At 42.4% G+C, this 25,171-nt stretch overlaps 1 protein-coding gene across 1 annotated transcript in view; it reads right to left on the reverse strand.

Annotated features, from left to right (window-relative positions):
* The window catches only part of PTPRT (protein tyrosine phosphatase receptor type T), a 462,729-nt gene that overhangs the window by 61,052 nt on the left and 376,506 nt on the right, over positions 1–25,171 (reverse strand). The window contains exons 14-15 of the mRNA XM_054218837.1: positions 10,912–11,047; positions 3,680–3,709 (exon numbers count right to left, since the gene is read on the reverse strand). Of these exons, the coding sequence (XP_054074812.1) occupies positions 3,680–3,709; positions 10,912–11,047 (166 nt within the window). The remainder of the gene's footprint in view (positions 1–3,679; positions 3,710–10,911; positions 11,048–25,171) is intronic.

Below are 25,171 nucleotides of genomic sequence, written 5' to 3' on the forward strand. Positions count from 1 at the left end.
AAACCCTTCTTTAAAGCAGATGAATTGCTGTCTGTGTTTTACAGCTTCAGCTAGGGAAAGAAACAAAACCTTTCCGAGGTGGATGGGTTGCTATCTTACATTGCACATCCTATCTTACAAGGCATTAAACTTAAGTGCAATGTGACAGAGTTAACAATTCCGTACAAACCTTAGACAGCATTTGTACTGTGTAAATACAGAGTAACTCCTCTGAAAAGGTTCCTGCATCACCCCGGTGGCAGCAATGCAACGAGCGCAGCAGGACAGGAACGCCTAACTCCCCATCCCTCTCTTCCCATCACAAAACCAAGTTCTCTCCAAGGATCTCAAATTGTAAGCAACTAACTTTTAATGGCGGGTAAACTGAAGTACCCAAAATGATGTCAATCCTGCATGATGACTTAGCAAGTTACAAATAGAGGCCTCCTGGATTTGTATTTCCTCTTAAAAGATCTTTATGGCCTTCTCTTTCAGCCACGATAATGTCCCTTCCTGTGTGGTTAGAGGAAGTTTTTAATAGTGTTGTAAATAGTGTTTAATAATATATTAATAGTTTAATAAGTGTTGCTATACAAAAATTCCAAACCTGTTTACCCGCTATGCACAAAATATGCTGCTCTTATAAATGAATATTTTTGACTGGTTGCACCAAAGCTGCAGGTACTCAACCACCTTACAGACGCAGATCTCACAGTCCTGAGAGCAGCGGAACACGAGACAGGCTGAAGGCAGAACTCCAGCCTAGGGACCATCACAGCACATATGGCCCATCTCTGCAAAAAGCAGTTACTCGTGATATAAGTCTCTGCGACGTTAATAGACTTATCATTAAAGAACTGTTAGAAGAGTCAGGCTTGGAGATGTTGGTCCCTAACAAGAAGAAACGCCACTATAGCACGTGACAAAGGGCTGAGAGGAATTATCTGAAAGCAGACGAGAACTACTCTAAGAAGCACAACCTTGAAGTCCAGAAACTGAAACTAAAAATAAAGCGATGTAGTCCATATGGTCGTATTTAAAGGTCTGCCAGCAGATCTATTTCAGAACCTGTTTTTCTATATTGGTAACGCATTCAACTCAATTTTGCTTCAGGACTAAAACAGTCATACGAGGTCCTAGTATGGAAACCAGTTCTATTTAAAAAAATCTATATATATACACATACTGCTGCTCTTATTTTCACAACATTTCAAATAAATGCAAATCAAACCTCTCTGCTTACAAGAGGCTGTAGCAATTTCTATCAGCTTTGGCTCAGAATTACACAGTCCTTTGCAATTTAAGATTTTCATCTGCAATCGTAATGAAACATCCTATTTCATGTGAAACGTGAAACTCAGTAAAACTTCATCATACGCCCTTTCATGGATTCTCCTGCTTTCTTCCCTCACTACTGGAACATCCCTCGTACCCTGACTATTGTGCAGGGGAAAAAAATAAATAAATCTGGTTTTGCCAGATCAGGGAACAGGCCAAAATTCAATCTGAAACCAAATCCTGACACGCACAGCCTGCTGATAGAAGTATTTATTGTGTGATGACTATTTATGTGTTACCTCTACCATACTGATGCTCTAGCTAGCAGAGCTCATGCTTGATGGGGTACCTGGGACACCACAAAGCACAGAGCTTATGCTTAAGCTCTGCAAAAAAATGTTGGGTGAATACTAGGGAAATATATCATTTATGCATCCTGAGCTCAAATCTTCATTGAGTGTTTGAGTGGGGTGCTATGAACACGCAGGCTTGCCTCTACTGTGATATGCTGCATGGTGCGCAGCTGCCTTATTAAATCTTATTAAAGCCCTTGCTTCTGCTACTGCTGAAGCTCACTGCAACCTCAGGCTTGGGTGACCTCCCGAGGTTTGTCTCTTTGCTTTTCCTGAGTCACTCTCCTGTTCCCTTAGAGAAGAGTTCCAGCGTATCGATCCATAGAAGCCATCAGAAGACAGCAAAGAGACTGCCTAATGATACCCCTACTGCCTCTCTAGCAGAGCAATCCTCAGCTGACCGCTTCAAGCAATGTTGTTGTGCAATTGTAAAAAGGGGTCACATAGGGCTACGAAGTTGATTCATCTGCTGGAAGAAGACAAAATTATAATGGAAAACTGGGGACCGAATTTTTCAGGCAATGGTGCTGCCTCGTTGTACAGAAACCAAAAGCACAGAAGAGCGCAGAGGGCACTTTTCTGACGTTCATGAGAAATGGGCAGAAGAGGAAAGGTTGTAGCAAGAAATGCAACTAGCTAGTAGTGTCTACGCGTTAAAACCATCCCCTACGTTAACAATTAGTTAAACTTCTCCTGAGATCTGACCAATTAAGGTCAAATCCCATTCTTGATGAACGAGTGTGAAGCCTGGAGGAACTGGAGTTACTCTGCATTTACAACGATGGAGCTGAGCAAAGCCAAGGCTCATTATGGGGTCTTTAGGTTCCGCACACACAAGTGGGGAAGGTTCCTCTTTTGGTTATTTTCTTATAGGTCATCGAAAAGCAAAATCACTCCAACAGGTGGTACATAGAGATCCTCAAACTTAACCCCTTTGCCCGGTTCTTTGGATGTAAATAAACTCACAGGGAGAAGTCAGCTTCCACTAAAAGGGCAGAACATAAGTGCGCTCATTTTGCCGACCTGCTGAACACCGCCCAGCTGTGTCCACAGGACAAAGTCACCACCAGATCGAGACAAAGATGAACTGTAGGACCAGGCGACGGAGGAGGTTGCCGGGGCGGCAGACTGGGAGGGACTGGCAGAGCAGACGTGGCCCTTCTGACAACTTTGTCCATGTCAGAGCCCAGGAAAGTCTGTCCGTTTGATGCTTTTGGGGAAAGGTTTAGGTCAGCAACACGGCTGCTGCTTCTGAGAGACCTGTTTCTCTCAGCAGTAACAGTTGTCTTCTCCATCCCTCCCAATCCTCTGGTGGCAGCAAAGGCATCCAACTCAGTTCTCCAGGACTCTTTCTTCAGATCATTGATCCAGTCCTCTCCTCCTCCTGGTCCTCAGACAACTATTATCATGGCAGAAACAGCTTGGCCCTGATTACTTTCCAGCCCCTCAACCTTTAGACAACAGATGGCTCTGGAAGCACTGGTGTGTGAAGCATTTTCATGCGCCTTAACAACTGCCTTAATTATGCAGCATTGTCATTAGGACTGGACAGGTGATTTAGATCTGAATATCTGAACCACTTTATCATCCAACGGTCTAAACTGACACTCGAAACCTGGCAACTCCAGGAACAGGGATGTTTCCCGAGATAATGTCAAGTCCTAGTTGTCAGAAACCTTAGAGTTTTAAAAAGCGTATATCCATGGCTGAGAAACTCCCAACAATAACTTTCAGGTGTGAATTTCCCTGCGGTCTGGCTAAATACAATGGACAATTAAAAAAGGTGCAGTTGGGACACGCTGTATTTGTCCATTAGCGTTTGGAGACCTATAAACCATAACTGACAGATCGGTGGATATTTACGTGTTTGCAGGCACAGTTATAGGTGCAATGATGAAACGGGGCAAACACAACAGTGTGAAACTGAGAAAATGAAACACAAGCTGCTGGAAAGACAAGGATAAATGGAATGGTAAAAAAACAGCGGCAAAACAAAACAATAGAACAAAGCACAAAATTACCACAGGGTGAGCACGCTCAAGAAACGTCATCCCCAGCCAAGTACTTACAAGTAATAGGAGTAGGAATAGGCATTTCTTCTAAATATCGACGGCCAGTCAGATGAACAAAACATCCAAAAGGAGAAAAAAAAGAAAAACACATAATTAGATTTATATGAACATTAGGATTATTTTTTTTTTTCAATATACAAAGTCTTTGTGCTGCCTCTTGTACTGAGCTACTATTCTCCTACACTTTTTTCAGGAGCCATACGTTGGTGAGGAATGGATACTGAACCGGAGACGGGAAACACAGGTTGTGTTTCCACTTCTTCTACTGACTTGTGTCACCGTCAATAAATCCCCTCACCTCTTTCTTCCTTAACTTTGCCACGTCAGCAACGTGGGTAACGACACCTACCTTCGCCTGTAAAGTGCTTTTGAGATTTTTGGAATGGAAAGAAATATGTAAGAACTATTAATATAAATAACAATAAATAGGAAGGCGACAATGTAAGAACACCACAATTTTGGAATACTTAGACAATGAGCAAATTGTGTAATGACAAATCAAGCTTCATCAAACTCTAAAATGCAAATAGTTCATTAACAATTCAAGCGTTGCTACATATTTATAGATGATCACTGTGGGTATGCATTAGCTTTCTGCGTCACTGTGATTAAGCATCTTCTATTACAGTTTTTCAACAATACACTTCAGAACGTGTTTTTGAGCAGCGCCACAAAACGAGCCTTGGCAATCAGTTATAACTTAAGAGGTGACGTCTTCCCTTTTGTAACTGGAAAAGTGTCTCTCTGAAAGGCTGTTTCACAACAGATTTAGCACATGTTATTACAGATTAACAGCAAGGCACAAGGGAGCCTCGATAGCAGCAGCCACGGTCAAGACAGGGAAAAAGAATGAAACACAAACTTCAACCTATTGCACAACTTCAAAATCCCATCCTTGAAAACACTACAAATCTTAGGAAGTGTTTAGAAGTATAAATGCAGGGTTGAAGTGCTCACTTTGACGGTGCTCTGAACATAATTTTCATAAGCACACGCGGAAACCAGCTTCAGCGCAGTTACTCTCTGCGCCATCGCCCCCTTTGCTATGCACACACTGGGTAAAGAACACTGATTTACAGATGTTCACGAGGATTACTCTGAAATGACATGTTTTGTCTGGTGGTGACCCTTGCCATAAACCTGAAAGTCTGGCCAGATTCCCAATATATGCCAAGTTATTTGAATGACACCGATTCCAAGGTACACCTGAATCTGTTTATAACGTAATGCTATAATCTCCTGAAACCTGGAAATTCTACATGCCACAGCAACACCCCATTAAGGTGTAGTGATTGCCACTGAGCTTCACTGTGAAATTCCAAGTTCCTCTGAACTGCTAAACAAAGGGAAAAATCACAAGGATGTGGAAAACGAGAGCCCACACATCTGAAACCTCTCCATCCCCAAAATGATTCTATTAATGAAACCCCTCTGACACGCCACGGCCAGGTTTCCCACCGCACCACCAACTGTAATTCTTCTGTTGAACGTCTTGCTGCACTTTCTGCTTTCCTCACGTCCCAGCCAGCGGAGGTATGTGATCACACGAGTCTCTTAGTTCTCGTTAAAAAGCTGCGCACCCCTCAAGGCTAGGGAGGGAAGCTCCGAAAGTTTTATTCCATAAGGGCAGAAAATAAAGGAAGACAAAGAAAAGGAGGATTATATTTTGGAATTGGATAGACCATTGTGGCTCAAATTCTCCCCAAATATGCGACCTAAAATAAGGAATCCCTAAGGAATATTTCAAAACTAACTGTTAAAATCGGTCAGAGTTACGGACCACTAAACACATGACCCGATCATAGAATGTATCACACAACCTGAAGACCCTGCCAGTCACCCACCTTAAATATGGATAAAAAAGGCACACGAGTCACTGAACGTGCAAATATCCTTTTGTTAATTCTATCCTATAGCTTGGGTATGTCCTGCTCAAGAGGCATTTGGGTTTTATTTAATGAGTTTAAGGTAACAACCTAAACCCTAATCCAGAATAAGGAGCTGAATTTTCATAGAAGGAACTAATCCTAGACCCCACATAGCCACAAATCTCCTTTTTTTTGCTACCAACAGCAGTTTAAAGAACTTATTTACACTGGGCCCATGACAGGCTGTCTGATCCTATTTATCCAGTCTTACACTTAAAGGGGTCAGGAGAGGCTTTGTCCACTCAAACGCAGAAGCCTGAAAAGTGTCACATTCTTCACTCCAGGGAAATGCAAGTCACGATTACACCGGAGTTAAAACTGTCCAGATGAAATCACAACTGACCAAAATCTAATTCTTTCGGGGGGGGGGGGGGGGGGCAAAGTCAAAGGGTATTTTCTCCAGAAAAGAAGTTTACAAACGTCTTGGTTTTCTTGTTTCAGTTTGTTTTTCTTAAATGGACCTGTAATCTCCATTACATAAAAATATTTAACTAATATTAAGGACAAACAAGCTGCTTAGAGAATTACCACTGTTTTGATACAATAAAAATGAGGTATTTCAAGGTATGTGTCTATTAATGAAAGAAAGCGGCACTGCTTGTGTGCGCAAATGCACCCATGTGGGCACTGATCACCACCTGTAAATTAACAGGCTAAATTACGTTGCAGTAATTTGTGCATCCGTATACATATGATGATATTGGAGCTGCAAACATGTAACTCTCCTAGCTAGTGGGTTCCCAAAACCAAGAAAACAAGTTTTGTTCATGGTTTTGATTTTAGATACTATAAACCAGTCATATTTAAACCAGAAATTTACATATACCCACACACACACACAATTTTTACATAGATATACACATACAGAAACTTCATCAGACTGTAGGAGACGCCAGGGCTCAAGTAAAACTTTTAGATAACAAACGTAAAGTCAAACCCAAATTTTCCACGGCATAAACATTCCAGCTGCCTTAATTTAGCTTCACATATCTGAGTAAACCCTATAAAACATTGGCAGCCCCCAGGAATTTGCGAGTCGCTGGAGTTTTTGCCATATGGTCTATTGAAACGATGTGCAACTCGGCAACACTTGCTCATGCCTTGCGCGCGGAAGGTTCAATAAAGCACGCTGGTTTGGCACATCTCACAGAAAGGAAAAGCAGCCTCTGAGGATCGGCCTAATCCTAATCTCAAACCAGTCCCTGCCCACTCTTAGTGCTTCAATCCCTCCTAATCTCTCTCCTTCCTCTGCTCTTCGCACTGGTTCACAAAATCCTTCATTCAGCAAAACCCATTACTGTGCCTGTTACCAGTGAATTAGGACACCCTGGACCACCAACAAATGTCACTGTGGTATTTTCTGGCTCCATTTGAAGAAAATGCCTCAAATTTCTCTAATTAAATTACTTTTCTGCATTGTTGCCTTGCAAGACTACACTGTCTTGTAGACTGAGGCATTAGCCTCAGTGAACTGAAAAGGCAAACTCTTTTTAAAGTCGGGTTAATGCAAAAATCGAATGCAAGAGCTTAAGGTCCTAATGTTTCTGTTTGCAAAAACAGACAGAGAACTTTGTTGTTAAACTGTTCTCTCAGACAAGTGCGAGTTTTCAGCTGTGCTCCTCCAGAAGTTCAAATCAATCTGTGGTCCAAAGAGGCCTTTCCTTCTATAAAAGCTGGTCCCAATCCTCATTAGTTTACAAATGAAATGAGCCTGGCAGGCTTAAGTTCATCTTGAGGGAACACTTGTCCATATGCAGCTCCAAGCCTCCGCTGGACGTGACTGGTGGTGCCCATTCAAGGGAGACCCAGAACCGATGCCACCAGCAGGTCTGTCAGCGGGGCTGGTCTGTGCTACACAGACCTGGAGAGAGCAACCTTCCAAAACCTCTTGCTGCACTGTTATAGCTTCTAAATGGGAATAGATTTTAAAGTTGATGAGCCAGTTTATTTCTTATAATAGCGTGTATTCCAGTGGATAACCTTGCAAATGACAGCAAACAGGCAGAGAGATACAGATTGCAGTGATTTTGCCCGTTTGCACTGGGAGGACAGGGAACGACACAGAGAAAATGTAATTTTCCAGCTCTAGAGAAAAAGAGGAGAATTTATATCTCTAATATTCCCACTCGCCTCCTTTCTAATTTTAATTTTGAAGAAAGATGCCCAGGTTAACAGAGCCTATGGCAAAGCCAGACACAGCAACGTTCTGCCCTTGGGACATCACACCCAAATTCCCGAAACACTGCTGCTTTTGGGACCAGGCTAGTTCCAAAAAAGAACACGTGCCCTGCATTAGGGGGGCAGCTCAGGTCGGCACTAGCTTGGGAATTTTTATATCCAGCAAATGGGTCCTCAGACTCCAGCTCTGCATTACAAGGATATTCAATTCTGGGTTTGTCTTTGTTTCTGTCTATGAGACATCAACTTACATTGCACCAGTCGTGACATCAGAAGAATCAAATATTGGAAAAAGCTGGATCTTGACAGATGTCCCTATCAGTACTTACCCAAATTTAAAAAACATCAGGAAAAAAATAATTAAGCTAAACCCCATTGACTTCATATACCTGCTAACTAAACTGTGTAATGCAGTCTCTAAGTTTCCTCCTGACCCTGACCTCTAATAAAAGTTTGTTATATTATGCAGAAAATACGTAGAGCCCATTTGAAAACAAGTACAAGCAAAAAACCTGATAATCTAAATAAACTGTGAATTTTTACTTTTTCTTTGAAAAATTCCTACATGCTGATAACTCGGCCTTTTGCTGGTTTCCGTTTCCAGTGGAAGACAGAAGATTAAGCAAAGGTGCTGAATCACTGATACGTATCAAGACATCTCTATGTTAATGCATTCATCAGAATGAGAACAATGAAGAGTTCTTCCATAGTGTTTGTGGGGAAAAAAAAAAAAATAAATCGCCCATAATTCTACCTCTGAGAAATTTCCTGTTTTCAAATTAATACAGAAATGAGATTGGCAGCAATCACGGTCTTTAACAGCAAGAGTCCCACATTTACATTTCGAAAGGTGTGGTAGGCTGTTTGGGAATGTGAGTTTGATGTGAAAATAGGAAAAAATGGCCTTTGGTGAACAAAGTAGTGAGATATTCATGGAAATTCTGACCTACGACATGCAGACAGGGGGTCAACATTGTTTGTGAAAAAAAATCCTGAAAATGAACTTCCTGCTAAGATTTGACTTTTGGATTTCCTTTTTAATCAGAATCTATTGGAGACACCTCTCACACAGGAACAACCATCGCACATTTCACTGTCTTCCTCCATTGCCACTGAAGCATTTGTAAGTGAACATACACTGACAAAATGTCTAATCATCCAAGTTCCTCCCATTTTCTACTTTTAACTCCATATTTGAGAAAATACAGAGATTACAAATACTCTCCCCCCTTAATATTTAAAGTATATTGTCTCATAAGAGTATCCTCACCTCTCTGACTTAGCTGACTGGCAGGCTACATCACAGAAAACTCTCCTCAAATAAGGAATTTCTGATCATGAAAAATCATTGTTTGTTTTCTGCCCAGCAATATACATGATTTATAATATTACATTATGGGACAGAAATGCTATCAACTATTAATAGCTTGTGAAACACACCAGGATGTTCAGATACGGCATTGCTCTGATAGCTTTCCTTGGAAGTTTTATCTTTCAAGCTGAAAAAAAAAAAAAGCTTTTTTAAAAGAGCTTTTAGGAAGGTAACAGAAACCCAGCTCAATTTTTGCTGAAACCCTTTTCTGCTTTTTATTGGAGGCATCTGACTTTTTTCTGCTTGTGAACTGAAAAGCTCCTGGGGGACTGGAATCAGCGACGTCTATACTGGTGGGCTTAACCCTGAACAGAAGTGCAGTAGGTGTGACTACAACACACACGCATTTGTCCGCAAACCATGAAATTTTTACACACAACAAAAATTGAATTAAAAACATCTAGATTGCCCACACCTTCAGTTAATTCAGCAGGAATTCACAGAAATCAATAGTCGTATGCAACCAGTTTTGTAGAATTAGATAATTTGGAAAGGCTACTCAAAGGACTCTAGTCCAACCTTCTGCTTAAGTCCCTCTGGGCCTTGTCCAAGTCAAGTTCTTAATTTCTCCGAGGACGGAGATGGTCACCAACGCAGGACGCCTTTGCTAAACTTCACGAAGTTCCCATCAGCCCATTTCTCCTGCCCAACAAGGTCCCTCTGAAAAGCAGCCCTGCACTCCAGCACCTGTGGCACAGAGCGATTCCATTTGCTCACCTGCTCTGGATGAAGATAGAAGAGATCTTGTCTCGATTTCACTGATGCTCTTATTCTGGGGAAATGTGTGACTGTTTGTCACAGAGATAAGAGATCTCAAAGGAACAGAGCTTTGCTTTGAAAAGCTCCACTCCCTGCAACAGACCCAGTAAAATCCTCTCACACAGAATGTTACCTCTGCCCTAGACAAGGGGCTGCCAAGCTCCTATTTCATTTAGAACTAAATTACTGTTGAAAAGTAGGGTTCACTTCAGAAATCTGACTGGTAAAAATACACACAAAATACATCCTTTCCTCAAGAAAATCTCTTGCCTAAGTGGTTTTCTGAATCAGTATATTACGCTGTAAATGTGGAGCTCTTCAAATAGTAGCAAGTACAATAGTTTACTTCAAAGCGTGAGTGCAAATGGTCCAAAGACAGTCACACAAAATGAACTGTTTCAACAAATTTCATTACCACACATGAGTTTTCCAGGTTTCATTCCCCTGTAAACCAAAGCTGACTCTTGGAAAGATTCTATCCCTCAGCAAGATGTAATATTGCAGCTGAACTCTGGTTGCAAAGAAATTGCCGTGTGAAAATATAACTAATGAAGACTCACTTGGGAATAAGACCTTTGATCACGTTATTTTAAAACATTATTTTTTTGGTTTAACAAAAAGTCTTGTCTTCTGCTAGGCCACTGTTGTGCCACCTGCACAGGCGCAGACCCACTTCAATGGCATCATTATCACTTCCTATTTCTCCCTGCTTTTTCACGAGCTAACTCTTCTCATTAAATATCAATGTATCAATTTGTCATCATTAACTCTTTGCAGTAACACCCATTCTTCTGTTGCTTATAGAGTGTCTCCCAGAACAGGCATCTCTTGTGGGACTACCGCTTCCTAGTGGTAGCATTATGTAAATGGGTATTAACTGCCGCCCTCTGTAACGCAAATGGAATGTTTTAGGTCTACCAAATTTATTCTTCTTTTTGAATTAACTACCCTCTAGCCAAAAGGTCCAAGATGGAAGCAAAGCAGAAACTTACCTTCTCTTGATGGTAAGCATTGCCCCCAAGAGGATAATAACAAACATCAGAAGACCAGCTATAACTCCGGCCATTTTCACCGTGCTGTCAACTTGTTTTTCTGGTTCCACTGCATTGGAATTCTGGGTGGAAGCTCCTTAAAAGATGGGGAGAGAGGAAGGAGGAGGTAAAAAGAGAATTTGTAGAAAAATTGTGCAATGATCCACTTTCAAATACCCATTCGAAAGCCCAACAACATATTTGCAATCAAATTGCAATAGACAATTGTCCCTCTAACCAAATCTGCCTTTAATAAGGGCTAATGACAGACAATTCAGAGCAGTAATAGGGTGTAAAATCCCAGTGTAATGCAACTGACTCTAATATTTTACTCTATTATACTGTAATGGGGAATTCACTCTTCCGAAGCACTCAGCATACACCCAGAAGCAGAAGAATTAATAGGAGTTATAATTTTCATCTCAAACGGTTTAAGTGGAGATGCAATCCTCACTCATCGAAATAACGAATGTAAAAGTTTGCAGTAACACATCCCATAATACTACTTGCAGAAACTTTTTTTCTTCTAAAATCAGAACACATTTGTATTTCTCACTACGCTGGAGGCCTGGCTTTTGTAAACATATGGTTACAATTATGCACGTAACAAGCATTAATCCAACGCACCGAGCACCCTCCACATCATCCAATGTATTCCACGCCTGAGTTCTTCCACAGCCCAGGCACGACAACATAATTTCTATTTGAAATTTTGGGCATTTTAAAAATAAAGCCTACACACCTAAAACCGAAACCTATTTAGGAACATTATTTGCACAGTATCGCTTCTTTTACTTCTTTGCTACGGTTTGACTTTAAGGGTCCCTGCAATGACTGAGGACCCCGCAGAATGTTACCTATTACGCACCCTGGCTCTGCTGACTTCACTACTTGCTGCGCAGAATTTTTCCAGATACAGCTTAAACTGCCGAGCTTGATTTAGAAAGCCTCACAAGATTTGAGTCATGGCTACTCTAAAGACTAAAAAAGCCTATCTTTATTACATTCCTGATATACTTAACTACTCCTAAAAATATCAGCATTGCAGTTGATGAAGTTAAATGAACTCATGTTAAATGAGATCACAATCTTATGCCGGGCTTCACCTTTGCTGTTGGACTCAGCCAAGTCTTCCTCTATGGCTTAAACACAGCAGGGAAAGGGAACCAAAGGTGAAAATAGACTGCTGCCGTCAGAATAATGTAATGTTTTGCTCTTTTAACAACTCTGTGCTGCTGACCCTCAGGGAAAGCCTAATCACTTCTGTTCATGAAGGCAGTTGCTTGGGGAGATAATATTCAATTGAGTCCGTGTGTTGGTGAGACAGCACAGAACCTCACCGAGTTATTCTTTTGCCCATTTGCCACGTGTTAAACTGCATATGCTGTAAAAGATTTCTGTCTGGAAGGAGTCCCCCCACTGGTTGCCATGATCGAATCATATAACTGAATATAGGGCTTTCTGGTATGTTCTGAAGAGGGCCTTAGCTGACGGACTTCCAAGGATGAGGACCTGATCTTGAATAAAGTGTTGTATTCTTCTCTCATCGTATCTTGAAGAGTACGTATAGAACAACGACACAATGAATGCAAAACAAGAAAACCCACCACACGCAGCGCTAAAAGTATGATTCCACTTTTCCTACAGCTAAGCTGTTAATCTAGTTTGCCACAGCAAAACACCATATTTATCAAGCAAAAATGCCGGCTGTTTGAAACGCACGTGTGATTTTCAGCTTTTTTTTGTCCCTCACAACTCTACCGCTCTGCCGCGTCCACCAATTTTCCCATTCAGCTGAGAGTTCACTGGTAACTCCTGCGCGCACGTGTCTGAAAGGCATTAATGGGACTCCTGCGTGTGAAAATAAAACAGCATATCGGTTGCATATTACCATCTTTGTTTGATAACATCTCTTACTATCTCGGATCAAATCTTCCCCAGCGCTGAGCTACATGCCATCGCACAGGCACTCCCGACACTATCAACACAACAAAGTAAAAGATAAAGGTACATTTTTTCCCTGAAAATGGCTAACACTCTGTTCGTTTGAACTGAAACTCAGAAGTACTCCAAATTATCCTTCACTTGAGTTGCAGTTACTCCTATGATCCTAAATAATAGGTGTTGGATAATAGTCTTCTACGACCAACAGCACAGTCAGACCCCCTCCATTTTTGTGCCATCTGAATACCCTTGTGATTCGTGAGCCATATCAAAAAAATTCAAGAATGTGCTGTCAACTCCATCCTCTAATCCACTAGATGGGTTTGATTTTGCCAGGCTGTTGCTTGTTACTACAGGCAATGTGTGGTCAGTGTATTTTCATTTGATATTTCTCGTCCCACTGTAGTCTACTGCAGTTCTAGAAAGAGAATAAAAGGCTTATTATCCATCCTGACACCGACACACTGTGGTGACTGATTCACTTGAATCTTCTGTGTAACGCTTTCTATCTATCTTGGCAAAGGCCAACAATTCCTTTAGGCTACTAGTCCAACCATTTGTAAGTTGTCTCAGCTAATAGCGCCTAGGAATTGATAATATGACAGTGTCAGTAAATTCCTTGGATTCTTAAAGCTTTGCAGTAATGTCTCATAGCAAAAGTCCCTTCTTTTTCTGCCATTCTGGCATATTTTCCCTGCAGATGCCTCAGTCTGTGCCGGTGGTTTGTACTCCCACCTGCTGCAGCCCCGGCTGTAGGTAAGGAGAGCGGTTCTGTTCTGGCAGGAGGAGGTCTGTGAGCTGGTACTTGCATGGAGATGACTTCTGCAGCTCCCGAGAGCAACGCTTTTTTAGAATGCAGTTTTGCTTCTCTCCTTTACCGGCATGCAGGCAGATCCGAAATCCTCCGAGCACAGAAGCCCATAAAAACTGCTCAGATGGTCATTTCATACAAATGTCCTTAAACACACTGGGAAAGCTCTGCACTACTGTACTTGAGAGGCCGCCCTTTTCTTTCTGAAAAACAATGTTTATATACTGCTGATATTGAAAGGGAAAGAAAATAAACTATAACCATATTTTCTAGTGGTTACTTCCACATTTTCTGGAATAAATTGTTCCTCGTAACTGAAGCTGGATACTGGAATAATAGGATATAGAACAGGTCACCACTGTTATTACTGTGTGTATTTCAGCGGCACCCACACCCCGCGAAGGCCAGGACCCCATTACACTGTACTAACATGAAGTAGGACAATTTTCTGCCCTAAGCTTACTTTCTTAATAAGGAAAGCAAATGATAGAAGGCAGTGCCAGAGAAGCAAACACTGTAGGTCCCTTGACTCCCTATCTGCACATTATCTACGAGACCAGGCTACTACTTCCAGAGATATACATTTGGTACCGTACAAAATGCACTTTCCCAGAAACTTGACCAGTAGCATGAACCTGACTTTCACAGGCACTGGCATTCACCCAGCACTCCGTTTTAGCGTGGAGCTACTTCACATAGCTATAAAGATTTTAGTCCTTTCCCATCAACCTACTTTACTTTGCTTTTTCAGCCCCTTTCAAGATTCCCAGCGATCCAGCATCTTGCAGTGAGAGAGAACGCGTTACATGCAGCACATCCCTGGGAGCTGCTGTTCGGGTAAAACAGTAGAGCAGGGGCAAATGGGTCCCTTCCCAGAATGACCTGCCTCCTCAGCCCAGGAGAAGTCAGGCTTATGGATCATCAAGCACTGATGGGTTTTCTTCAGTAATGCACTCACAGGCCCCCAGGGTCTCATCCTGCTGCGGATGCACAGACACCCACACCCCAGACTAGCTCAGTACGGTACAACTACTGGAAGCACCATTTCATACTCTGCCAGCTCCTTGCGGCGTTCAACCTTTTCAATTCCTCCTTCTTTTCAGATCAGCTGGCCCTGCAGTGGCTGATAACTTAAGGACAAGAATTTTGAAATCCCAAATTAATTTCAGTTTAGAAGGCTGCCATTTCTATTCCAGAGTTCCTTTCATAGATTTCTTCAGCTGGAAGTGTTCCTGTCCACAAGGAAGAGACTATGTGTTTAGCTGCTTCGAGCTGGAAGATGGTTTGCAAGAGATGCCAACAGCCCAAACTCAAGATCTTGCCAGTCATAACTAAAGAGAAGAACCTTCTCCAAATGCAAAGAAAGTGAAAAATCATCCGCTTACCAGAAAGCGTTCATACATAGCGCTGCACACTCCTAGACAGATATTCATACGTACGTAATATAAATCCTCTTAATACTCATGCGAGGCAAGTAATAAATTATGTTATTTACTTTACAGATCTGGAAAGATTAAGGATATGCCTTTGGCATCACAGGCACCCAAAACGAGAGCTGAGAACTGACATTTCTGGACTGACACCCTGTGGCAATTCCATCAGACCACGCAGCCTCTCACAGATGGGGATGGGAGGGATGGGGTGGGACAGAGGGAGAAACAGCAACAGCAGATAAGTGAAAGATACCACGGCAATCTTTCACCCAGCAATTTATGCACAGATATATTATTTGAAAACAATAAACCACCAGATAGAAAGTGACCTTCTCTGTGGAGGTGGCACACTGAATAACATCCAAGAAAGAATGATTATTGAGTGCATGTAGCTAAGCAGGACTGATAATACAAGTTTCTTCTATAAAAACCTATTTCACAAACTGTAATTTGAAACATTCTTTATTTAAAGCAGCGATTACAATATTGCATTAAAAAAAATGCAACTGACAGGAAAAAGGATTCAAAAGAGCCATAGGCGGGAGGAAAAGATGGGTATTTATGTGAGACTCCCAACTGGTGAGGCACAAAGAGCACAGTGCTGGGATGGAAGCGGTACCACAATCCCCAGTAGCCGTGCCACTGCACAGGAGAGAGAAGCACAACAGGAGGAGAGGAGGGAGGAAACAAAACAGCTCTAACAACAGCTGGGTCAAATACCCGGGGCAAGAAAAAGGCGGTGCAAGTATAAACGAGAGAAGCGACACAAGTAACGGGAGGTTCAGCCACAACCAGATGACAGGAAAGCCCCAGGAAGAGGATGAGTCAGTCTGGCAAAGACTAGGTTTGGTTTCAAATCTGTAACACCTAAGAATACAGCTTCTTCAGCTAGAAAGTCACTCTTGAAACAAAAACCAATCAGAAAAATTACTTCAAAGCATTATTTAACCCAGAAAAATTAATGAAAAATAATGGGTTGAAAGCCATTATGAGTTAAAATGAGCTGCTCAATCAGAGTAATTTCTTTGTAGCACATAATGGCCAGGCAGCATGCTGAATGCAAAATTTCCTAATAGACCTAGAGGCTTACTTTCAAAAGACAGTTATTCTCAAATCATTTGTAAACATTATTTCCTTTTCTTTTTTTTTTTTTTTTTATGGTGCTTTCTATGCGAGTGGCCTACAAATGATGAAAGAGTCTCTGCATGTAGAAAGGTTTTCCCTCATGTTTTCAGATTCTATCTATACCTCTGTAACATAGTCTCCAATACGCAGACACAAGGGCAGACAGATACCTCTAAGGACGATAACGTTGAGATAAAGGTGGAAGGGCACCGTTTTACATCTTGATCCAGAATACCTGTTAGCCAGCACCACGCAGCAACAGCCCTCTGTGCCAGCTGGCCGCACGCATGGGCTGTGGAAGACAGACCGGTTTGCCACCTTCGGCAGTGTATACCAGAGTACTGGGACTAAAAAAACCCTAGTGATGCCGGTGCTTCTGCGTATCGTAAGCCAACAAAGCGAAACAGCTCATCAGATCTGAAAGACAGATTCCACTTTGGCTATTTCTCCCTTGTAATTCATTAAAAAAATGAATACCATCAACAGTATCACTACACATAACCTCACTACACCAATCTTCCGCCTCCAGTTATTGAAGACCACAGGCTTAAGACTACAATGAGACATTCTCATTTCTTTTAAAAAGCTCAAAAAGAATGGAAAGAATGATGAGAGCCAAAAGCTTTCAACCATATTCTAAGCGGAGAGAGGAGCAAAACAAAGCCGTCCTGGAGAGAAAGACAGAGCAGAATTTCTATGAGGGATTATCAGGCATACAGGTTGAATCTGTAGGAGGATGAGGGTAAACACACAGCGAGGAATCAAGATTAGCATTACTAAACTGAATGAGAATTAAAAAATAGCGGTAAGAGAATAATTGATTCTGGAGATTCCTGGCAAATCCACCACAAAGGCTTTTCTTTTCTCCTCCTGTTTTTCTTCCTCGCTCTTCAGAACAGAAGCACTTAATTTGTGCTAAAGGCAGATATATGGCCCCCAAGAATGAGAAGGGTTATTACATTTACTTGAAAGAAGAGCTCGGATAAAGAGCAGCTGTTGCGATGCCTACGAGTGATGCGATGGTTCAGGGGGCGATAGCATGTTTCCATTTCAACTCTCCACTTCTGCAGAGCTCTTTAGAAACTAGCTTGAATTTATAAAAATGGAAAACAAGTAAAATTCCCATTATCACGAGGTTCCAGTTTACAGATGTGACTTAATTTTTGTGTGGTCTTAAACAGACATAGGGATATCAATCTTTTGACTGATACAGGCAAAAACATTACAGTGCATGACAATGCTATGGATGTATAATAGACTCGTCACTCCCTACGAACAAAAACTAATTAACCTTTACACCAGCCAGTCCCCTCTAAGCAGTTACTCTGCTCTCATCATGGTTATCATTAGAAACCCACAGCCACACCAGCTGCAGAAATTACAGAAGCAGTGAACAAAGTCCAGAGGTGGGTATAAAATGAATACTGAAATAAGGACACCTTTTGAGCCCGGCTGGTCAAAGGTGCTTTAAGTACCACGGTGGCCTACAAAAACTGCACCTGATAAGACTTCACCCGTGAGCTGAGTGAGCAGCATACAAAGGAGGATACTCACCATTTTACAGTAAAAAGGGAGTCATACGGCCGAGGCATTAGGGAGTCTGCGTGTACACGCTCTACGTGTGCTGCATAAAACACGGGGAAACTTTCTGTACTTTGCCAAGTTCAGGCAGCGCTTTCAGGCGTGTCTCGAATGAAGATTTTTCTTTTCCTCTACAGCGGTTTTACAGAACAGCGTCTTTCACACCTACCTCTCTGCTGACATTGTCACATATCCTAACGCTCTCATATAGTTTTTCTTTAAATGTCCAGTTCCTGGAAGAAACTGAGCAGCTAATGCATTAATAATAACCCTGTTTCTGAACATTGGAAAATCTACGTAAGGAAACAAGAGGCATAATGTATTTGTAAAAGCTCTGGGTTTGTCATGCCTTTGAAGTGCTATTTAGGGACACTGACAATGATAATCTCTTTATGAAAACTTTTTAAGTGAGCCACAGTATCCGACCAGCAGCTGATACATCTTAGAAAGCATCTCCAGGTACCAGGACACAGAGAAGAAATACTGACTATGCGAATAAACTGGGGTAAGCGTATGACAGTTAGGAACATGCAACATTGCTGTCCTTTGAAGTGCAACAGCCCTCCTCCTGCTTCTCCACCCGAAGCTGCCCCCTCCTCTGCCCCGTCTCCCAGCCCCTGTGCACAAGGCTCCAGGGGACCTTCAGACAGTTCTTCCTCCAAACCTTCAAGCAGAAGAGAGGGGGGAAAAAAAACAACTCCAAATTTCGCAAGCAATTCATCATGCTCCTTGCGTTAAAACCAATTAAAACAAACCAAATCCTTTCTGATTTGACCTTCACTTCTGGCTTTAATGTCCAACTACTGCCCTATTTTTTTTTTCCTCCCTCCTTCGCCTGGCTACTGGTTCATCTGCAACCAAGGACGACCGCACAACCTCCCAGCCACAGCCACAACGCACGGCCAAGGGCAGCCTTTCACACCAGGCAGCGTTGTAAGGCCCCAACAGCCTCCACAGCGCTCCAGGTAAATCCAGGCCTTGCTTTGATTCCAGGAGGACTTGGGTCACGCAGCAATAATCAATTTTATTCTGTTTTTTCTAGAGACCCTTCTTTTCTGAAGCAACCCAGTGTACCCCAGCAGTGGATGCTTTGAACGACAGAAGCGATATTTTCTGTCTACTGTTGCTAATCTATCCCAAATTTTATGTTAAACATTGTGCCTCTCCCAACCTCTCCCCTCCCACTGCTTATTTTAACTGGGGAGGCCCAAGCTTAGGGTCTGTCAGCTCAGCAGAGCTCCGGAGTAGCCAATGTCCTCTAGAAACTGGGCTGAGATTACCAAACTCAGCTCACTTGAGGCCTCATCCAGTTTTGCACCAGGTTCTTCACTAATTTGAAGCTGGTTCATCAGCTCCTTGAGTTAAGGAAGTCCCTAAAGTCAACACTTCAAATCCCTCTACGTAAATCTTGACACCAGATTTGGTGAAAATGAAGGCGCTCGCTGGGTAAATGGGCATCCACATGCCAGGAAGTCTGAGTTGTCTTCTCAGCAGGGAGCATTTTTCAGTATAAGCAACATAAGTGTGTCTGTTATTAACAATTAATTACGGTGATGCACAAACATGTGCTAAAAAATAACTTTTAAAAGGCAGAGATTTGTTCAGGGGAAAAGAAAAAAAACCCATATTTTCATGCATTCAGCTTAAAAAGTGTGATAAACCCTCTGAAATAAATAGCACAAAACAGAATAAACCTGTCAAAAGAATAACATTCCAGTGTACCAGAAGACAAAATGCAATAACAAACAGATTTGAAGTGGGATTAGATCTGTTTAAAAAATACATTATCTGTCTACAAAACCAGAATATATTTCAGAAAACAAGAGAGCCCCCAAATGAATTTGAGGGAGGAAGGGCGATTAAATGAACAGTTTTCATATGCAGCAAAACTCTGTGTGAACAGTAGGAATTTTTTTCCTCCTCATTTTCCACTTTTTTTGCAGTTCCCCGCCATGATTTCGCTGGTCACCTTTCAGACCCAGGCTCCTTTCTGAGCTCTCAAGATCGTTAAGCACTCGTCTCCCTGCAAGTTCCCTTTTTCAGTGCTGATGCACTATCAAAAAAGCAGGACCATTTCTTTCAAAGGCATTTTAACTTCGTAATCCAAGTACCTTTTTGTCCCTGTATCATTACAGCCGCCCTGATGTATAGTTAAAATAATTCTTGGGTGAGAAAGTCATAGCTCGATTGGAATATAACCACACAGCACTGGAAGAGAAACATTCCTACAAAAATTTAATCCATTCAAAACTGAGAAACTAACCCTCCTTTCCCCTCCCCTTTGTAATAACCACTGGTAACTCTGTCACATCCCAGTAATCGTTCTGTGCACACCAGGCTAAAGAAGAAGCAACAATTTCCACAAGCTGACGGGATTTCCGCTCTATATTTAAATTTTCTGGAGCGAAATGCTAGTACAGGTCCCAGTGTTATATACCCAACGAGGCAAGTTTATGACACGGAGACCTTCAAGTTCATTCTGATGGAAACCTTTGAGAATCATAAAATGGTTTAGGTTGGAAGGGACCTTAAAGCCCATCCAGTTCCACCCCCTGCCCTGGGCAGGGACACCTCCCACCACACCAGGCTGCTCCAAGCCCCGTCCAACCTGGCCTTGAACACCTCCAGGGATGGGGCAGCCACAGCTTCTCCGGGCAACCTATTCCAGCACCTCACCACCCTCAGAGGAAAGAATTTCTTCCTGATATCTCATCTAAATCTCCCCTCTTTCAGTTTAAACCCATTCCCCCTCGCCCTATCATTAGACTCCCCACTAGTGATCTGGGAATGACATTACATGGTGCTACTGAGGCTCGATTCTGCAATGTCTCCAATTCCAGCAGAAGTTTCTATACAGAGGACTGACGGAATCTAGTTTTCATTTTCCCATCAGCATTTCTTCAACAGCAGGACTCGGCCGTCTAAGTGTAATCATCAGCCCCAGAAAATGCCATAGCTACTTCAATTCAAAAATGCAAGGTCATCTCCATGCGTGCTCAGGGAGATACTCAGGCTCTGCAGAGGGCCAGCAAGGGATCCCAGGGGCTCATCAGTCACGCTCAAGTGCTCCTGTGAAGATTTAAGTGGTCTTTAGTCCTCCAGACGACCCTCTGCACAGGCATATACTCGCCTTGGTGCAAAAGGAGTGCCATGGGAGGAGCACCCCCTTCATACTGTAGTTAGAATAATTGTAAAAGTCTTTTCCCATGCAAACCAAATACGAAACAAGAAGTCACAAAGCTGCTCAGACTTCTGGAAGTTTGAACAGTTTTCCTTTTCCTGAACTGATAATCACCTGTGCTCAAGAGGCTGGGTGGGTTTCGCGTGGTCGCCTGTTGCCTACCTATTACTGCTAAGAACAAGCAAAATCGTTCCCAGGCAGCATGCACAAGAAAAAAAAGGGAAAAAAAATAAAAATGTACCTCATAATGATTATTAAAGTTCCATTCTTTCATTTGCAAGAATTCACATTTTAAAGAAAGAAGAAATGAGTATCAGGAGATAAGGAACCATTAATGAGCCCTCTGCCTTGGTTTCAATTACATTGTGAAATTAATTTAATGCACTTTAAGAATACAAGAGGTAATCACTCTCTCTTGGTAAGAGGTTGCAATTTTCTCTAATAAAGCGTCAATATAAATATGTTACTTTAAGACAGGGAGAACAAGTAAGTTAATTCAGAAAGAATGGGACATATTAAAGCAAATGCTATCAAGGAAGCCAAATGGCAAAACTAATAAATAAACTGGCTGAACGAAAATTGTATGGCAGAGAGCTGGTAAATCGGGGTTTAATTAGAAACTTATTTTTAAAGAGTGTTTTATGCTAATGATATGCATCCAAGTGACTAATGCTGTGAAAGACGACATTACTCCAGTAATTTAATAAAGAGGAGTAGCCCATGTGAGGAGAGATGTTTATGGCTGGAAGCGGTAAGAAATCTGAGACCAATGAACTCGAAAATAAATACATACGTAGATACAAAAGGTTAATAATGCTTGTGGATTTAAAACATGCTGGCAAAGTGTGAAATGGCTACACAGACTGGACAAACGCAGACAGCTTTCTGATGGACTGGCCCAATGTCCCCACAGCAAAGGCTGCTGCTGAGTCCCTGCCACCGGCCCTCTCCACCGGCATCAGCAAACTCTTACGGTGAGACACTGGATGGAAGGCAATGAGCTCAATGTCCTTGCCTGGGTGGGTGTCTACTGGCTCTGCTTTGGAGGCTGCACTACTGGTGTCACGACCTCCTGCTCTGAAACGCCGAAATCCCCCCCCCCCGACATTTCATAAGCCAACACTCAAAGGTTTGAGAGATCTTTCTTGCACGCACAAAATCAAGTTCATGTGAAGAGGGGCAGCAAGCAGAGAGCCATGCAGAAGAGGGTACCACGGGGGAGGGATGAGAAGCAGCTCCTGCTGAACTGAACTGAAAAGGGGTTGACCAGAAGAGTCTATTTCTCGCTAAAAGGCAATGAGAGAAAACTGGGAGATCTCCAAAACTCTCTTTAATGGACTAAAACACTTTTTAAAGAGTTGTCTGCTTTCATTTTCTTGGTTTTGAGGCAATGGGACATACACAGCAACGTCCCTCCCAGCCTGCTGAAGTAGCGACAGTGGAACAGCCTCATGCGTCTCTCAAGTAATTAAAGCTACTCAGCGTCTGAACAGGTGCCTTGCAGCAACACCCAGGATGTGTTATAATCCCCCAGTAACACACTGCCTAACACATTTTATTGCCTAATTACTCCCACACTTCCGTTTAGTGCCCTTGTTAATCCAGTACTTCAAGAGAATACTTGCCTCGCTTAAACACGTCTCGATCCTAATCTTCCCGTCATTGGTGTAAATCAGGACTCATTTCACTATCACTGATGGAGCTACTGCAGTGTCAAATGTCTGGGAACGGAAAGATTTGGCCTATATCCCAAAATGAACATTTCGTCTGGCACCTACAATGTATTTATTTTCTTGCATCAAAACAAAATATGCTTTTTCTCTGGTATCAACACAAAGCAGAGCTTTTAAGCTTTCAATGCCGAGATTAGCTCCGACTCCAAAAAAGTGTTTTTTTTCCTGACTCTTACCAAAGACACCACAGCGATATCTTTGCTAGCAGCTCTGACGGCTTCATTCAAGGCAGGCTACAGGTTCGCTCACTCTATCCTCAGAAAGACAACGATGCAAATAAAGGCAAATACAGAGCAATGGCATTAAAGATGATCAATATAATGGGTAGAGAGAAGACAGCACAGACACAGCAGGTCGCCTAGAACATCCCAGCTCAGCCTTTCATCAGGCCACAATGCAATTAGAGTCTCCTGATGTCTCTGCCCATTGCCGCACAGCCTCTTCAGGGGCTGGGATGCAGAGTGCCTGAGTCCTTCCATCCATATGGAGTTAACGTAGGGAGGGAATTCAGCCCCATGACATATGGAAATGTGAAACTCTGGGAAAGCTCCAAACCACAGAACCACATTGTTCAGCTATTGCTCAGCTGCTCCTACCTCACAGGTGCCAGCAATGGAAGATAGTGTTAACGTTATCAAGACTACAAATTCGCTTGTGATGCTATCTTGGCTTGTGAGCTGCAGGCAACTCTGTACCTTTGAAGAGCTAAAACTGCATAAAATGAGCCACAGCTGTGCATATTCCACTGTCCTTGCTAATGGCCAGGAACAGAGAAATACAACATTGCAATTCCGAGTGAGGACAAGAGAAAAAAAAAAACCAGAAGGGATAGGGGGGGAGAATTTCCAAGGAGATTTCCATACTCCGTGTAGAGAAATAAGCTGCCTATAAATCAAAACTGATATCCATTGAGACAGTGAGAATAAACACTAGAACTACCATCATTTCTTGTCTTTTTCCATTCACGTCAATCAAGAAAAATCCTAAAGAATAAGATCCCCAAAAAACAGTGGCCCTAGGCATCCTCAGGCTCTGCCGTCTCTTTAATATCTCTTATCAATTTAATATTAGTAAGAGCGCCTTTTTAAAAAGAGCCAGCATTCAGAAATAACAGGATGAGGGTGGCTTTTTGACTCTTCTTGGTGACCTACCAGGTTAATGAAAATTAAATCAGTTTGCGGAAGTCAACTCAAGGTCAAACACTTATGTGACACTTTTCTGAAGTACCCAGATCAGACAGCGCAAATCAAAAGGTCATGCAAGAATGGGACTTTTCAAGCTACGTAGGGTTTTCATTTTTCTTTGAATAGTCACAGAGCAAATGCCTTTTCTGCTACATTCTTCCACCAACTCTGGAAAAAGGAATGACTGAAACAGAAGAAGCTACAGGTTTCCAACAAGGAATTAATCCAGTTTCTCTGATCTCATGAAGAGAGCTCTAGTCATGCTCTGGCAAAACCCTGGGGAGGCTCATTTCACCCAGACTCATCTTACCCAGTCCTGCTCTTTCTCTTTCTACCACCAGAAAGCCAAAATAAGGTATCCAAAATGGTCACGTCACTACCAGCCGGAAAAAACTGAGAGGAAAGGAGGGGAGACTGAGACACACAGAACGTTTGTAACCCAGAGGAATGAATTACACGAAGATTTTACAAGGAGCTTTTAAAAAGGAAAGCAACAAGAGGGTATGGGGGAGCACCAGAGCCACAGATGAAAGGGGGAAAGGGGAGAAATGGCTCATCCTCCTTGGCTTTCAGTGGTGACACAACTGCTTACAGCCCCACCAGTTTGCATATCGGGTCTCAGCAGTGAAAACAGCTGCATGGGGGGAACTTCATGCAGCACCTGCCACCCCAGAGCACGGCCTTCTGTAACAGCCTGGGGGATGTCTCCATGTAAAGGTGGAAGAAGTCCCCTTCTGCTACCCAACAACTGTTAGCTGGGGCTTCTTTGATCCCTCCCCAGCCCCTCTGTAAGTGCAGACGCACAAGTGATCAGGATAAAGCACCTAGAAATAATTAACTTCTGTTACTGCCATAAGACAGAAAGAAGTGAAAAAATGGAAAAAATGGGATGGTGCCTCAAAGAAAAAAGGGCCATAGGGTGCTGCCAATTTTTGTTCAACTCGGGAAAGACTCCATAGGCAGTAATGCAATTATTTCACATTACAGTAAAGCAGCAAGAGCACAAGATGCAACCCTGCGTTTTGGAAACAGAGAGCTACCGGCAGCATGGCCGATGGCAATTACCCCATCATTTCCTTATGGCTCATTTTGAGACTCCAGCGTGTGTCTCTTTACAGCTACTCTTCTGTTTGTGTTACAAGTAAATTGGTTTCTGACACCTTTGCTGGCAAAGCAGCCCCTGGGGTGATTTTGAAGTCCTTAGAAGACTTTAAAGCAACTCTTAACTC

This window comes from Rissa tridactyla, chromosome 12 (genome assembly GCF_028500815.1).
Source record: "Rissa tridactyla isolate bRisTri1 chromosome 12, bRisTri1.patW.cur.20221130, whole genome shotgun sequence".
In the NCBI taxonomy this organism is placed as follows: Eukaryota; Metazoa; Chordata; class Aves; order Charadriiformes; family Laridae; genus Rissa; species Rissa tridactyla.